This window comes from Vulpes vulpes, chromosome 4, assembly GCF_048418805.1.
Source record: "Vulpes vulpes isolate BD-2025 chromosome 4, VulVul3, whole genome shotgun sequence".
Classification (NCBI taxonomy): Eukaryota; Metazoa; Chordata; class Mammalia; order Carnivora; family Canidae; genus Vulpes; species Vulpes vulpes.
In genome coordinates this window covers 28,081,997-28,100,420 of record NC_132783.1, presented here as the reverse complement: position 1 = coordinate 28,100,420, position 18,424 = coordinate 28,081,997, and the positions used below count along the sequence as shown (strand labels likewise).

Here is an 18,424-nt window from a genome sequence, read left to right as displayed (position 1 = left end):
AGAGACCACCCTCTGTTCCTTGCCACATAGGCCACTCTAATATAGCAGCTTGCTTCATCACAACAGGCAATCCAAAAAGACAAGAGAAGCAATGGTAGCAAAAAAGAAGAGTCTTTTATAACATAATCTCAGAAGTGAGATCTCATCACTTTGCCACTTAAGGCAAGGGAATTACATAAAGGAGGGAATAATATGATGTGGGAATCATTGGGAATCTTAGAAAAGGCTGTCTACCACAGCAACTATGGTGCCAATCAGGAAGCATTGGAGACTTAGAATATTCTTCTTCTAGGGGCGCCTGATTCTTGGTTTCCATTCAGGTGGTGATCTCAGGGTTGAATCAAGCCCCAGGTCAGCATGGAGTCTGCTTGAGAGTCTCTCTCTCCCTCTCTCTCTCCTTCTGTCCCTCCCCCTGCTCATGCTGTATCTCTCTCTCTCTCTCTCTAAGTGAATAAATTGCTAAAAAAAAAAAAAAAAGAATATTCTTCCAGATATCAGCACATTTCATTCCTTCACCTTAAGTCTTTTTGTTTGACCTTAAGTCACCATCTCAAGATCTACCCTGAATGTTTTTTTTTAATTTTTATTTATTTATGATAGTCAGAGAGAGAGAGAGAGAGAGAGAGGCAGAGACATAGGCAGAGGGAGAAGCAGGCTCCATGCACCCGGAGCCCGACGTGGGATTCGATCCCGGGTCTCCAGGATCGTGCCCTGGGCCAAAGGCAGGCACCAAACCGCTGCGCCACCCAGGGATCCCTGAATGTTTTTTTAAATTATAATTCCTATCCTCACTGCAAACATTTCTCATCCCTGCCTTTATTTTTCTCTATTGCACTTACTGACTTTAAATTTTCATATAATTTACTTATTGTGGTTGATTTCTATTTTGTCAATTTAGCTAACCTAATATTACAGTTCCATTTCCTCGCCTGAATAGTTACAGGTTAGTATGGCCACAAGAGATACTTTGCATAGTAGTTGAAAGTGAAACAGCAGTCATATACTTTCACACTTAGGTCAGTACAGGGCATGAGGCAATGTTGCAGATTATGCAAATTCTCACTTAATCTGCTAGCTCATTTTGTTGGTGTGGGGCTGCAGCCAGGTCTGTACCTTCTTCAACTCCTGCCCGTTTCAACCTCGGAAACTTGTGGGTCTGTGACAAAGGACCAGTTCCTCCTGTAGATCACCTCTATCATCTAAGTTGAATCCTTGGAACTAGGGGAAAATGAATGCATATTCCACTTTATTTTCATGGATTTCAGTTCATCCCTGCAGTTGCCATTTTTCCTTGCTTCCTCCTTTTGACAGCTTTGGTTGACCTTACACTAGAAATATCAGTATTGATATTGATATCCTAGTAGTTCTACTCCTCTGATATAACTCTAATACTCTTATTTATGTCAATTTTGTGCCACTAAAACATAAACTCCATGAGTAAGAAATTTTGTTTGTTTATTGTTCCTGCCCCAGCACTAAGAACAGGGTCCAGCATATAGTAGAAAATCTTTGAACAAGAACATGACAGGAAACACTTGTTGTTTTAAGCGCCAAAGATTGTAGACTGTTCATTAACTGCAACATAACTTCACCCTTTCTTAATGTGGCAGTTTTAACTTGTGTCAACAAATTTTTACATTCCCTGCTTTAAGAGATGGAGTTTAATTTCTCTCCCTTTTTGTGTGAGCTGGAATTAATAACTTGGTTCTAACAAGTGATAGCATGTAACTACTCAGACTAGGTCATAAAATCATTGGTACTTCCTCTCTTGGATCACTCACTTTGGGAGAAGCCCGCTGCCATACCATGAGGGCATCTCAGCAGCAGCCTAATGGAGATCCACAAGCTGAGGATGAGACCTCCTGCCAACAATTAACATTAACTTCCCAAGCAGGTAAGTGAGCCACCTTGGAAGATGATACTGCAGCCTCAGTCAATATCCTGATTGCAACCTCATGCAACACACTAAGATAGGCTGCTTTTGGATCCTGATCCACAAAACTTGTGTGAGATAATAAATGCTTATTGTTTTAATCCACGATGCTTAGGTTAATCTGAAACAAAACAACACATAACTAGTACTTTGATTCATACAGAAACACACTAAAAATTGAAAAACCCATATACTGAAAATTATAACCACTGATGAAAGAAATTGAAGATGATATAAATAAATGGAAAGAAATTCTGCACTCATTGATTGGAAGAATATTGTTTAAATGTTCCTACTGTGCAAAGCAATCCACAGAGTCAATACAATCCCTGTCAAAATTCCAATGCATTTTTCACAGAAATAAAGCAAACAATGCTAAAATTTGTATTTGGATTTACAAAAGATGCAAATAGTCAAAGCAATTTTGAAAAAACACAAAACTGGAGACATCATCCTTCGTGGTTGGTAATATTGCAAAGCTATAGTATGATACTGGCATAAAAAGACACAGTGAGAACTGCCTGTGTGGCTCAATCAATTAAGTGTCCAACTCTTGACTTCAGCTTAGGTCATGATCTCAGGGTCATGAGATGGAGCCCAGCTTTAGGCTGTGCTCAGCAGAAGTCTGCTTGAGATTCTCTCTCCCTGTTCCTTTGCCCTTCCCCCAAAAAAATAAATAAATAAATAAATCTTAAAAAAAAAAACCAGACACATTGATCAGTGGAACAGAATAGGGAGCCCAGAAATAAACCCATGCATATATAGTCAATTAATGTACAACAAAGGAGCCAAGAATATACAATGGGAAAGGACAATCTCTTCAATGAATAGTGCTGGAAAACTTGACAGCCACATGCAAAAGAACGAAACTGGAATATTTTCTTACAATACACAGAAATGAACTAAAAATGGATTAAAGACTTGAATGTAAGCCTGAAACCATAAAATTCCTAGGAAAAAACAGAGGCACTGACATTGATCTTGGTTCTGACTCCAAAAGCAAAGGCAACAAAAGTGAAAATAAGCTAGTGAGACTACATCAAACTAAAAAACTTCTTCATAGTAAAGGAAATTTTCAAGAAAATGGAAAGTCAACCTACCAAATGGGAGAGAGTATGTGTAAATCATATGTGTAATAAGGGGTTAATATCCAAAATACATAAAGAATTCATACAACTCAATAGCAAAACGTGGAACAACCCAATTAAAAAATAGGCAGGGGATGTGAATAGATATTTTCCAATGAAGACATACAGATAGCCAACAGACACTGAAAAGACCCCCAATGTCACTAATAATCAGGGAAATGCAAATCAAAATGACAATGAGATATCATCTCACCCCAGTCAGAATGGCTAGTATCAAAACAAACAAACACATAAGAAATAACAAGTGTTGGTTAGGATGTAGAGAAAAGAAAACCCTTGTGCACTGTTGATAAAAATATAAATTCATCCAGCCACTGTAGAAAAAAGCAAGGAGTTTCCTCAAAAATCAAAAATAGGGGGAGGGGCAAGATGGCGGCAGAGTAGGGTCTCCAAGTCACTTGTCCTCAACAAATTACCTAGAAAACATTCAAATCATCCTGAAAATCTACGAATTCAGCCTGAGATTTAAAGAGAGACCAGCTGGAACGCTACAGTGAGAAGAGTTCGCGCTTCTATCAAGGTAGGAAGACGGGGAAAAAGAAATAAAGAAACAAAAGGCCTCCAAGGGGGAGGGGCCCCGCGAGGAGCCGGGCTGAGGCCGGGGCGAGTGTCCCCAGGACAGGAGAGCCCCGTCCCGGAGGAGCAGGAGCTGCACCGACCTTCCCGGGGAAAAGGCCTCCCGGGGAATTGGAGCAGGATCCCCAGAAAGGCGGGGATGCCCTCGGGCTCCCTGGGACAGTAACAGAGGAACTGCGCCCCCGAGAGTGCACCGAGCTCCCTAAGGGCTGCAGCGCTCGGCGGGACCCGGAGCAGCTCGGAGGGGCTCGGGCGGCGGCTCCGCGGAGGGGGCTGCGCGGCTCCGGGAACAGCTCAGCGGCGGCGGCTCGGGCGGAGGAAGAAGCTCCGCGGAGGGGGCGGCGCGGCTCCGGGAACAGCTCGGCAGCGGCGGCTCGGGCGGAGGAAGAAGCTCAGCCCGGAGGGGGCGGCGCGACTCCAGGAACAGCTCGGAGGGGCTCGGGCGGCGGCTCCGCGGAGGAGGCTGCACCGCCGGGAGCGCGAATCCAACAGCGCAGGCCCCGGAGCACAGGGCGCCGGGACACAGCCCAGGATCCGGCCTCCCCCCGGGACAGGCAGAGGCCGGGAGGGCCCAGGACAGCGAGGACGCTCCTGCCTGGAACTGAGCAGATCAGCGGCCCCGCCTGGGAGCCTCCAGGCCCTGCAGACGGAGAGCCCCGGAGCTACTGCGGGGGCTGACTTCAGGGTCCCAGAGCTGCCCCCGCCACTGTGGCTTCCTCCCGGGGCCTCACGGGGTGAACAACCCCCACTGAGCCCTGCACCAGGCAGGGGCAGAGCAGCTCCCCCAAGTGCTAACACCTGAGAATCAGCACAGCAGGCCCCTCCCCCAGAAGACCAGCTACAAGGACAAGTTCCAGGGGAAGTCAAGGGACTTAAAGAACACAGAATCGGAAGATACTCCCCCGTGTTTTTTTTGTTTTGTTTTTGTTTTGTTTTGTGCTTTTTTTTTTCTTTTCTCTCTTTCTTCTTGATTTCTGATTGCGTCCCCCACCCCCCCTTTTTTTTTCTTCTTTCTCTTTTTTCTTTTTCTCTTCTCTTTCCTTCTCTCTCTTTTTCTCCTTTTCCCAATACAACTTGTTTTTGGCCACTCTGCACTGAGCAAAATGACTAGAAGGAAAACCTCACCTCAAAAAAAAGAATCAGAAACAGCCCTCTCTCCCACAGAGTTACAAAATATGGATTACAATTCAATGTCAGAAAGCCAATTCAGAAGCACTATTATACAGCTACTGGTGGCTCTAGAAAAAACCATAAAGGACTCAAGAGACTTCATGACTGCAGAATTGAGATCCAATCAGGCAGAAATTAAAAATCAATTAAATGAGATACAATCCAAGCTAGAAGTCCTAACGACGAGGCTTGACGAGGTGGAAGAACGAGTGAGTGACATAGAAGACAAGCTGATGGCAAAGAGGGAAACTGAGGAAAAAAGAGACAGGCAATTAAAAGACCATGAGGATAGATTAAGGGAAATAAATGACAGCCTGAGGAAGAAAAACCTACGTTTAATTGGGGTTCCCGAGGGCGCCGAAAGGGACAGAGGGCCAGAATATGTATTTGAACAAATCCTAGCTGAAAACTTTCCGAATCTGGGAAGGGAAAGAGGCATTCAGATCCAGGAAATAGAGAGATCCCCCCCTAAAATCAACAAAACCCGATCAACACCTCGACATTTAATAGTGAAGCTTGCAAATTCCAAAGATAAGGAGAAGATCCTTAAAGCAGCAAGAGAAAAAAAGTCCCTGACTTTTATGGGGAGGAATATTAGGGTAACTGCAGACCTCTCCACAGAGACCTGGCAGGCCAGAAAGGGCTGGCAGGATATATTCAGGGTCCTAAATGAGAAGAACATGCAACCAAGAATACTCTATCCAGCAAGGCTTTCATTCAAAATGGAAGGAGAGATAAAGAGCTTCCAAGACAGGCAGGAACTGAAAGAATATGTAACCTCCAAACCAGCTCTGCAAGAAATTTTAAGGGGGACTCTTAAAACTCCCCTTTAAGAAGAAGTTCAGTGGAACAATCCACAAAAACAAGGACTGAATAGATATGATGACACTAAACTCATATCTATCAATAGTAACTCTGAACGTGAATGGGCTTAATGACCCCATCAAAAGGCGCAGGGTTTCAGACTGGATTAAAAAGCAGGACCCATCTATTTGCTGTCTACAAGAGACTCATTTTAGACAGAAGGACACCTACAACCTGAAAATAAAAGGTTGGAGAACCATTTACCATTCAAATGGTCCTCAAAAGAAAGCAGGGGTAGCCATCCTTATATCAGATAAATTAAAATTTACCCTGAAGACTATAGTGAGAGATGAAGAGGGACACTATCTCATACTCAAAGGATCTATCCAACAAGAAGACTTAACAATTCTCAATATATATGCCCCAAATGTGGGAGCTGCCAAATATTTAAACCAATTAATAACCAAACTGAAGAAATACTTTGATAATAATACACTTATACTTGGTGATTTCAATCTAGCTCTTTCTATACTAGATAGGTCTTCTAAGCACAACATCTCCAAAGAAACGAGAGCTTTAAATGATACACTGGACCAGATGGATTTCACAGATATCTACAGAACTTTACATCCAAACTCAACTGAATACACATTCTTCTCAAGTGCACATGGAACTTTCTCCAGAATAGACCACATACTGGGTCACAAATCGGGTCTGAACCGATACCAAAAGATCGGGATAGTCCCCTGTATATTCTCAGACCATAATGCCTTGAAATTAGAACTTAATCATAACAAGAAGTTTGGAAGGACCACAAACACATGGAGGTTAAGGACCATCCTGCTAAAAGATGAAAAGGTCAACCAGGAAATTAAGGAAGAATTGAGAAGATTCATGGAAACTAATGAGAATGAAGATACAACCGTTCAAAATCTTTGGGACGCAGCAAAAGCAGTCCTGAGGGGGAAATACATCGCAATACAAGCATCCATTCAAAAACTGGAAAGAACTCAAATTCAAAAGCTCACCTTACACATAAAGGAACTAGAGAAAAAGCAACAAATGGACCCCACCCCCAGCAGAAGAAGACAGTTAATTAAAATTCAAGCAGAACTAAACGATATCGAGACCAAAAGAACTGTGGAACAGATCAACAGAACCAGGAGTTGGTTCTTTGAAAGAATTAATAAGATAGATAAACCATTAGCGAACCTTATTAAAAAGAAGAGAGAGAAGACTCAAATTAATAAAATCATGAATGAGAAAGGAGAGATCACTACCAACACCAAGGAAATACAAACGATTCTAAAAACATATTATGAACAGCTGTATGCCAATAAATTAGGAAATCTAGAAGAAATGGATGCATTCCTGGAAAGCCACAAACTACCAAAACTGGAGCAGGAAGAAATAGAAAACCTGAACAGGCCAATAACCAGGGAGGAAATTGAAGCAGTCATCAAAAACCTCCCGAGACACAAGACTCCAGGGCCAGATGGCTTCCCAGGGGAATTCTATCAAACGTTTAAAGAAGAAATCATACCTATTCTACTAAAGCTGTTTGGAAAGATAGAAAGAGATGGAGTACTGCCAAATTCGTTCTATGAGGCCAGCATCACCTTAATTCCGAAACCAGACAAAGACCCCACCAAAAAGGAGAATTACAGACCAATATCCCTGATGAACATGGATGCAAAAATTCTCAACAAGATACTAGCCAATAGGATCCAACAACACATTAAGAAAATTATTCACCATGACCAAGTAGGATTTATCCCTGGGACACAAGGCTGGTTCAACACTCGTAAAACCATCAATGTGATTCATCATATCAGCAAGAGAAAAACCAAGAACCATATGATCCTCTCATTGGATGCAGAGAAAGCATTTGACAAAATACAGCATCCATTCCTGATCAAAACCCTTCAGAGTGTTGGGATAGAGGGAACTTTCCTCGACATCTTAAAAGCCATTTACGAAAAGCCCACAGCAAATATCATTCTCAATGGGGAAGCACTGGGAGCCTTTCCCCTAAGATCAGGAACAAGACAGGGATGTCCACTCTCACCACTGCTGTTCAACATAGTTCTGGAAGTCCTCGCCTCAGCAATCAGACAACAAAAAGACATTAAAGGCATTCAAATTGGCAAAGAAGAAGTCAAACTCTCCCTCTTCGCCGATGACATGATACTCTACATAGAAAACCCAAAAGCCTCCACCCCAAGATTGCTAGAACTCATACAGCAATTTGGTAGCGTGGCAGGATACAAAATCAATGCCCAGAAATCAATGGCATTTCTATACACTAACAATGAGACTGAAGAAAGAGAAATTAAGGAGTCAATCCCATTTACAATTGCACCCAAAAGCATAAGATACCTAGGAATAAACCTTACCAAGGAGGTGAAGGATCTATACCCTAAAAACTATAGAACACTTCTGAAAGAAATTGAGGAAGACACAAAGAGATGGAAAAATATTCCATGCTCATGGATTGGCAGAATTAATATTGTGAAAATGTCAATGTTACCCAGGGCAATTTACACGTTTAATGCAATCCCTATCAAAATACCATGGACTTTCTTCAGAGAGTTAGAACAAATTATTTTAAGATTTGTGTGGAATCAGAAAAGACCCCGAATAGCCAGGGGAATTTTAAAAAAGAAAACCATAGCTGGGGGCATCACAATGCCAGATTTCAGGTTGTACTACAAAGCTGTGGTCATCAAGACAGTGTGGTACTGGCACAAAAATAGAAACATAGATCAATGGAACAGAATAGAGAACCCAGAAGTGGACCCTGAAATGTATGGTCATCTAATATTCGATAAAGGAGGAAAGACTATCCATTGGAAGAAAGACAGTCTCTTCAATAAATGGTGTTGGGAAAATTGGACATCCACATGCAGAAGAATGAAACTGGACCACTCTCTTTCACCATACACAAAGATAAACTCAAAATGGATGAGAGATCTAAATGTGAGACAAGAGTCCATCAAAATCCTAGAGGAGAACACAGGCAACACCCTTTTTGAACTCGGCCACAGTAACTTCTTGCAAGATACATCCACGAAGGCAAAAGAAACAAAAGCAAAAATGAACTATTGGGACTTCATCAAGATAAGAAGCTTTTGCACAGCAAAGGATACAGTCAACAAAACTAAAAGACAACCTACAGAATGGGAGAGGATATTTGCAAACGACATATCAGATAAAGGGCTAGTTTCCAAAATCTATAAAGAACTTATTGAACTCAACAGCAAAGAAACAAACAATCCAATCATGAAATGGGCAAAAGACATGAAGAGAAATCTCACAGAGGAAGACATGGACATGGCCAACATGCACATGAGAAAATGCTCTGCATCACTTGCCATCAGGGAAATACAAATCAAAACCACAATGAGATACCACCTCACACCAGTGAGAATGGGGAAAATTAACAAGGCAGGAAACAACAAATGTTGGAGAGGATGCGGAGAAAAGGGAACCCTCTTACACTGTTGGTGGGAATGTGAACTGGTGCAGCCACTCTGGAAAACTGTGTGGAGGTTCCTCAAAGAGTTAAAAATAGACCTGCCCTACGACCCAGCAATTGCACTGTTGGGGATTTACCCCAAAGATTCAGATGCAACGAAACGTCGGGACACCTGCACCCCGATGTTTCTATCAGCAATGGCCACAATAGCCAAACTGTGGAAGGAGCCTCGGTGTCCATCGAAAGATGAATGGATAAAGAAGATGTGGTTTATGTATACAATGGAATATTACTCAGCGATTAGAAACGACAAATACCCACCATTTGCTTCAACGTGGATGGAACTGGAGGGTATTATGCTGAGTGAAATAAGTCAATCGGAGAAGGACAAGCAGTGTATGTTCTCATTCATTTGGGGAATATAAATAATAGTGAAAGGGAATATAAAGGAAGGGAGAAGAAATGTTGGGAAATATAAGGAAGGGAGACAGAACATAAAGACTCCTAACTCGGGGAAACGAACTAGGGGTGGTGGAAGGGGGGAGGAGGGCGGGTGTTGGAGGGGAATGGGTGACGGGCACTGAGGTGGACACTTGACGGGATGAGCACTGGGTGTTTTTCTGTATGTTGGTAAATTGAACACCAATAAAACTTAATTAAAAAAAAAAAATCAAAAATAGAATTACATATGATCCAGTAATTCTACTTCTGGGTATTTATCTGAGGAAAATAAAAACACTAATTCAAAAAGATTTATGCATCCTCATGTTCACTGCAGCATTATTTTCAACAGCCAAGATATGGAAACAAATATGTGTCAATGGATGAATGGATAAAGATGTCAGATGTAGGGGCACTTGGGTGGCTCAGTCAGTTGAGCATCTGCCTTCGGCTCAGGTCATGATCTCAGGGTCCTAGGATCAAGCCCCACATAGGGCTCCATCCTCAGTGAGGAGTCTGCTTCTCCTTCACCCTTTCCTTCTATCCCTCCCCACTGCTCATGCACATGCTCTTTCTCAAAATAAATAAATCAAAAATATTTAGTATGTCAAATGTACATGTAATAGAATATTATTCATAAAAGAAGAATGAAACCTTGCCATTTGTGACATTATGGATAGACCCTTAAGGTATTACGTGAAATAAGTCACAGAAAGACAAATATCATATGATCTCATTTATATGCAGAATCTAAAAACAAAAACAAAAAACACTAAGTTAAATGATACAGAGAACAGATTGGTGGTTGCCAGAGGAGGTAGATTGAAGGGATAGCTAAAATGGGTGAAAGGGATCAAAAGGTACAAAATTCTAGTTATATAATAAGTAAGTCAGGGGAATGTAATGTATAACATGGTGAGTATACTTAATAATACTTTTCCATATTTGAAAGTTGCTAAGAAAGTAAATCTTTTTTTAGGATTTTAAAGTAATCTCTACACCCAACATGGGGCTCAAATTTACAACCATGAGATCAAGAGTCACCCTCCACCAACTGAGCCAGCTAATTGTCCCTTAGGGAGTAAATTTTAAGAGTACTCAGCACAGGGAGGCCTGGGTAGCTCAGCAGTTGAGTGTCTGCCTTTGGCCCAGGGTATGATCCTGGAGTCCCAGGATTGAGTCTCACGTCGGGCTCCCTGCATGCAGCCTGCTTCTCTCTCTGCCTGTGCATGTGCTTGTGTGTGTGTGTGTGTGTGTGTGTGTGTGTGTGTGTGTGTGTCTCATGAAAAAATAAATAAAATCTTTAAGAAAAAGAGTCCTCAGCACACACAAAAAAATTTCATAACTATGTATGGGGATAGAGGTTTACTAGACGTAATGAGATTACTTACCAACATATACAAATATCAAATCATTATGTTGTATACCTGACACTAATATGTCAATTATACCTCAATTTTAAAGAAAGGAAGAAAAAAATAGATGAGAAGAAATACCAGGTGGAGCAAAGAATAAAATATGGGAGCAGAAGCACCCTTAAGAGCGCACATTCTCTCTTTCTCTCTCTTTCAGATGTTTTAACCCCATAGCCCAAAGGAAACAGTCATTTAAAAATCTTCAATATGAAAAAAATTCTTCAATATGTCTTTATAGCTTAGCATAAGTGGATGCTGGCATGGGCTGGATTGTGTCCCCTCAAAATTCATATGTTCAGCCCTAACCACTAATATCTCAGAATTTGGTGGTATTTGGAGACAAGATCTTTAAAAAGTGGCATTTAGTAGGGTCATTAGCATAGGCCCCAATCCAGTATGACTCGTGTTCTTTTAAGAGGAGATTGGGATACAGACAGGTAGAGAGGGTAAAGGATGTGAAGATACAAGAAAAGAGTCATCTACAGGCCACAGAAGGCCTGAAAACAAACGTATGGACACCTTGATCTCAGACTCCTAGCCTCCACAATAGTGAGAAAATAAATTTCTGTTGTGTGAGCCACCCAATCTGTGGCATTTTGTAATACAGGTAATTTAGAGATTCTAAATGAAATCTAATTTGGCAGAACTCTCCACTGCGATTTGGTACTTAAACTTTGTTACTGCCTAGTACCTTCTGTTCATTAGTGATGATACGGAAGAGCTGGGTTCTCGTCTCAGGGAGTTGAAGAATGAATCGCACTGACAGCAGAGAGCAAGCAAAGCAATAGAAGTTTATTACTTGAGAAAGCTCTCAAAAGTGAGAGGGGTCCCCACAGGGTTGCCACTGAGGGCTTGTAGGGACTGTCTTTTATAGGAAACTGACCAGGGAACTTGGTAAATTTCTTATCAACATCAGGATGGACTCATAAATATGTGTATATTTAGAACAAACATGGTGGACTTATAATAAACAAGATGTTTATATGTTTATAAAAATAAGGTGTTCCCATCTCTCTGGTTAGTATCTCCTCTATAACAATTCTATATATTGGGATTTCTGTGATTACTTAGTAGCCATTAAAGGGGGAATCCTCCCTAACATTTTGGAGCTAGAGAGCCAGGTTTATTATTTGTTTTTTCCTGCCTTATCTCTGTTTTCGTGGGGTGGGTAGGAGCCTGACTCTGGGGCCTTTCCCTTATCTTTCCCTGCCTAGCCCCCTCTGCCCCTAACTCGTTCCTACCTCAGTGAGATAAAGCAAGAAGAGGTAAGAAAAACATGGGGTGAGAGGCGAGCCTCAGAAACTTTAGTTCTTTCGAATTAAATTTCCTAAAAACTTGTCTTTCCAACCCTAACCACAAAAGCAATGTTTGCGCTTACTAATTAAATTCTTTCCCCCAGAAATAGATGTAGGGATTTTGTGAAGAGCCTGTAGATCTCTGCTGGGGCGCTTTAACCATTTTTTCGTGACAGCAACTGTGGCAACGCATCTTCCCAAATGGTCCACTACTAAGTAAAAACGTCGCTTGGAGCCTCCCTTTTGCTTCATACCAGAGGACAACAACAAAGGGAACTCAGGAAAAAAGGTAATGGCAATTAATAAGCACATATCTAGGACCACCAGTATTCCTAAACATTTTTAACTTTACAAGGGGTAGTTATTTCTTTAATTGCTGCTCCCTCAAAGAATATACAGCAGGGAGGTAAGAGCCAGGCGCCCGCTTTCAAGTCATGGGAGCCCAGCTGCGACCAGAGGCGCTGCGGGTCAGTCTGCAACACGGGAAATGAGGGGGGATCCCGGGTGGCCCAGCGGTTCAGCGCCCGCCTTCAGCCCATCGGGCTCCTGCATGGAGCCTGCTTCTACCTCTGCCTCTCTCTGTGTCTTTCGTGAATGAATGAATGAATGAATGAAATCTTTAAAAAGAAAAAAAGAAATGCGGAGGGGCACACGGCAATGGGTTTCCCATACGTTCTTCAGGCTAATGTCCTTTCCTTTTATAAACTTGTGTTTCGGTGAGGCTTTCAGTAATGAGTGTAAAGACTCCTAAGAGATTCAACCAGGAAAAAAAAAAAAAAAAACACAACTGATTCCAGATCAGGGATACCTGCGCTTCAGGACCGGCGATTCCAGCGCAACACGGAAGACCACGACAGTTCATTAATAGACCAAAAAAATCAGCGGGTTCCATATATATTAACCTACCTAAAGTTTTAGAGGCGGAGAACTACGTAACTGGGTGTTTCGGTAACTATAGCAACGTCAAAGGTAACTACCCTAAACGGGAAGCAAAAACTTTTCACCTTCCCGCCCAGTCAGCCAGACAGCTCCAACGGCGGGATTTCCTGGTCTCGCGAGAGCCTTCTCACTCCTCCCGTTTGCGCGTGCGTCAGGCTGGTGAGCGGGCCAGTCCCCAGGATGGGCGGGGGGAGGCGGTGCAAACTCCGAGAGGTGGGAGGGGCCATGCGGAAGGGGTGGAACCGCGGAGGGGCGGGGAGGGGCGGGGCATAGGGGCAAATCGCGTGGGCCCCGCCCCTCGCGGCGCTTCCCCGGAATAGCGTCATCCGCTCTATAAGACAGCGTGCGCCCGCGGCCTCGGCCTTTTTACGTCCGGGAAGCGTCGGGCTCCGCGTGAGTGGTTAAACTATGCCACCGTGTGTTGTGCGCTGAGGTGATAACGGAGGCCGAACTTTGGCTTAGTTAAAATGCAGGGGTTTCAAGAGTCCTGTAATGGTAGGGCCGCGTCACCTTTAGAAACCTCTAAAGTTGGAAAACCTGAGGGGACGCAGGGGTTTCTTAGGTCGCGAGGCGGCCACGTGCAGCCGTGGATACCGAGGCCTGGGCCCTCGGGCAAAGGTTCGTGGCACGTACCAACTCCGGCGAAGGTCGTGAATTCCGCCGTCGGCGTCCGGTGGCCATCTTGAATCTCGCCGCAGCCGGCCTGGTAACCTTGCGGCCCGGTACTACTCCCATTCGGATAAAGAAGGTGAGTAGTGGCCGTAGTTGTGCTTGCTCGTCCGGTGTGGGATTGTGAACCTCCATGTATCTTTGGGACCTGTCAGCTGTGGCAGTCTCCCTTCCTAGCCATGGAAGAGCATATTCTTGTTTATTGGCAAAGCTGTCACCATTTAATTGGTATCAGATTCTGACTTGCACAAGTAACATTCTTCACTTGGAAAACGTAGAGGCTGCTGGGTTACGGGGCATGCATCTAACTATTGTTCACATGTTCCTAGGAGGCTGAGCTGACCCGATGGATGGTAGAAAACGTGACAAGGTACGTGCGCCCTTTTTATTTCTATTTATTTTAAAGATTTTATTCATTTACATACGACCCGGACAAGGAGAAGCAGGCTCCACGCAGGGAGCCCGACATGGGACTCGATCCCGGGTCCCCAGGATCAGGCCCTGGGCCGAAGGCGGCGCTAAACCGCTGAGCCACCTGGGCTGCCCCGTGAGTCCTTTTTAAATTAATGTTTCGTTGTTAGCCTGAAACCCTTAGTGCTAAGGAATTGGAAGGCCAGGTTGGCCCATTTCGCTGTGACTTTAATTTGAAAGCGTAAATTGCCAACAAAAGAAAGTAACCAGTGGTTGCTAACACTCAACCCTGTGATGTAAGTACACGGAGTTTGATAAAGCTGGTTTTGTCTTGCAGATAATCCAGGAGTTCAAGGTGAGGTCAGTAAAGTCCTGTTGACTTCAGAGTTCCTGTGGTGTACTGTGAATCGTGAATTTAAATCTCAACACCTTGGATATCCAGTGGCGAATAATGTTTTGGAAACCATCAGGGTGGTTTTCAATATAGGCCTGAATATTATAGTGTAAGTATGGCATTTAAATAGAGGATAAGTGGGCGCTTCTCTGCTTGCTACAATTAAATAAAATGCTTGATTCATCTGGAGAATCCTGTTCTCCCACTAAATGATATGGAAGTGGAAAGGTAGCTACAAATAGCAACAGATTACCTTTTCTGCCAAGAGCTGGTTTGGAAGTAGTAGGAGTATTGTAAAGGTAGTACAGTATTTGGAGGGAAACAAACCCAGGTACCCCTGAGACAGAACAATCACTTTATACCACACAAAAGATTAAGGCTACTATACAAGGTGAACAGCTATGCACTTTTATTTGTACAAATGTGCACTGAACACTTGTTTTTTAAAAGTCACACTTAACATTTAACAAGAAAAAGCTATTATTAATAAAGGCATATATTCTGAACCAAGCATTCAAGTTTTAGTGATCTGTCTTTAAAGTGTCCTGACCTGGTCTATTAAAATTTCAATATAAATTTGCTTGCATCTACACTCTAGTTTAATTAGAAATACGGCCTGTGCGAAGTTTCATTACCAATAAAATGTCTCCTGCACATCGTCTCAAGCCTTTGTGCAGGTGTGCACTGTGTACCTCTTCAGATGTAAATACTTGAAAAGTTTTTACTTTATCAAACTTAAATAAAAGTTTTTAATGTTATTCTGCCTGACATAGCATTGCAGTTCTGCAAAGTAGTAAACTATAAAGCACCTTTCTGTTAGCACCAGTTTTTTACAGAGCTGAATATTTACAAAAAGGATAGAAGTAGACACAGGGAAACTAGTAAAAGTTCACACTGATCTCTTCACCTGTTTTTATGCATCTGCTTCTTGAATATATACAAACTATCTAAGGGCTCTAGGTATTAGCAATCATTGTCTTGTCTGTTGGTGATTACTTACGTAGCCTGAGGGGCATGCCTTTTATGTTTGGGCAAAGATTTTGCATTGTTAGGAAGAATGTCTTGAAAGGGTACATAGAAGGCAGCTTGTCCCATACTGAGTTGGGAAATATCTAGAGAGAAAACTTGGTTTTCAAACCGCAGTAGAGGGGGAAAACTCAACACTGGGGCTCCCATTGTGAAGTTTGGATCCCACTGTCTCACCAGTCCTCTGAGTCTATTTGAAAGCTAGGGATACTATAAAATCTTACCAGCCTCTCAAGTTTGTCAGTGAGGTGCATAGCCACTTACACAGTGCCTAGCACATAGCTGGTCTATGAATTAAGTACATTGAAACAAATGAGTTTAGAACTTACCCACTATGCAAGCAGAGAGCATTTTTTTGACTGCATTTTTATTAGCTGGCACTATCAGGATAATGGAAATCTATAGGTCTGAGTCATTACAGGAAAGTTGCAATAGATGGCACTATATTCATGGTCCAGCATATGGCATGATGCCAAGGAAAAATTTTATCAAGATGTAAATTAGAAGTAGCTGAAAGTAACTGCTAGAGGATGTTAACAAATAAAGTGGATAAATTAGGTTGTATATCCCAAAACTTGGAAGGCATTCTTTGCTAACTGGTATTTTTCCAAATTTTGCTAGGTAATTAGAGTGTGTTGCCATAGTGCATGATACAAAGGGTTCATTCAGGAATGTATTGTGACTGATCTATTCCAATCTAGGTTTATAATGGATTCCTTCACCTTTTTGGCTCTTGATTTCCTCACTTGTCAAAGGTTGACAAAGATTCAATGTATAAAGATCTCTTAGCCTTTTGAAGAAAATCTAAGTCTAAGAATTCCACAATATCACTCTTAAATATAATAGAGTATTGATTCAATTATAAGCTCTTAATCCAGATGAATAAAAACAGCTATATTGCACAATTGATACACAGTAATTCCTGGAGAGTGCTGAGAATGAAGACCTTTGTCTTCAGAGTAGTTTTTGGGCAGACAACAATGCTAATTTAAGGATAATTAGTACTACACTGAGGTATCTAGTAATGTTCACAATCACAAATTCTCAAGCAGCAAATGCTGCACATGATTTAATTACAACACAAAAGAAGAAACATGGCTCTCATCCCCAAAAGTTGGCATCTCTGGCTGAGTGCTAATGTGGAGGTTGAAAATTTTCCGACATTATCAGGTTTCCATGAAGAATTACAATTTGGTGACACTTTTTATCCAGGGTACAAAGGCTGAGACTTTGGTATAGACACCAGGTGAATCCTTGGCTCCACAGCCATACCCCCACGAGGTAACCCCATATACAACCCAACTTTCTCCTGACCGAGCACACATGAGTGGTCCTCCGCTGTCTCCTTGGCAGCTGTCAACACGTTTGTGTTCATGTAGATTTCCAGCACAAAGCATCCTTCTTGTAAACCGACTCTTATAACGTTCTTCACAAAACCTCTTTGGAAGTAAAGGAATGGCTGCTTGTTGTAGAGTTCTTGAATAGGCTTGTCCTGGTCAAGACCAAATAATCTGAATTAGATGCCACTAAAGATAACAACCTTACAGAAAACATTTAAACAGTTAAGTGAACACTTAATAGTCTTGAAAATAAAACCCTTATGATAGAATGTAGTTTGAGTGATGACTAAATGGTATAGGAGGACAGTGGCAAGAACTATTCTAAATAGAAGTATAGTATTGGGGTTGAGAAACAAAAACCTTCCTATGTACCAAACAAGCCTGTTTGGCCATTAGAGGTGAGTGTACTCTGGCAAGCCACCCAGTGGCTAAAATGTATAATTGATAATGTTCTCTTATATTTTCTCAGTTGGAATAATTCATAATAAAATGTTCTCTGTAAAGATATTGGTCTTTGTAATTTCTGTTAACTCCTTGTCTGATCCTTTCCTCTTGAATTGTAATGATAGAGTTAGGCCTTCTCAAAGATGATTTGCCTCAGATCCACATAGTGTACAGAGAAGACGTTTACACTAATCTGATTATTGTGTCATCCAGGAAATGTTTTCTTTATGGATTATCTCAGAATTGGTCATTACATGCTTTTTTTTAAGTATTCCATATTTGCAACAGATGCTGCCTTTTGCAGCTATGAAATGACCAGTATAAACCAATATTTAATGCAGTTTATGGTAAAATGCATACTGAAACGTTTACTAAATAAAACACTGAAATTATCACCTGTAGAAATACCTGAGGCTCTTTAAGAGCACAGTGATTAGTGTTGATCATTTTTAATGCAAAGTGGTCAGCAGCCATATGTGAATTGAGCACCCAATCCAGGTGAGCTATCTGTTCCAAAGACCATCCTGAACAACACTAGCTGACAGACACTGGCTTAATTCTGTAGCAAGACTGACCATACAGAAAACTGCCTGAGAAAAGTAGAAGATAAACACTTTGCTCTAGCTTTGGGATTGGGAAGGTGGCATGAAGGACAAAAAGTGGGTTTGGCTCTCTGCTTCAAACAGCTTTACTTTTGTGTTCTGTATTTAGGGATTCTCCATAAGATGGAGTCAGATAATGGCCTTCATTACAGAAAAAGTAAGGCCATCAAACACCAAAGCTCTTGCTGGTATAGCTGTATTAGAGTCCTCTAGGAAAACTAAAATGCAGCCAGCCAGGCCCAATTTGAAGAAGAAAATCCAGACCCTGTTGGAATAAGGTCTTAAAAATCCCTTTCTCTTTTAGTCTGGGGAACTAAAAGTACAGGATTCCCTACCCCT

General features: G+C 42.1%; 1 protein-coding gene and 1 non-coding gene across 2 annotated transcripts in view; one reads left to right on the top strand and one right to left on the bottom strand.

The window, feature by feature from the left end:
* Positions 1-13,997: 13,997 nt before the first annotated feature.
* On the top strand, positions 13,998-14,128 carry LOC112931031 (small nucleolar RNA SNORA24). Its single transcript, XR_003237251.1, has one exon. It is a non-coding gene; the product is annotated as a small nucleolar RNA SNORA24 (small nucleolar RNA).
* Positions 14,129-15,060: 932 nt separating this feature from the next.
* The window catches only part of PRSS12 (serine protease 12), a 69,682-nt gene continuing 66,318 nt past the window's right edge, over positions 15,061-18,424 (bottom strand). The window contains exon 13 of the mRNA XM_026013437.2: positions 15,061-17,191. Coding sequence (XP_025869222.2) covers positions 16,884-17,191 — 308 coding nt within the window. The 3' untranslated portion in view covers positions 15,061-16,883. The remainder of the gene's footprint in view (positions 17,192-18,424) is intronic.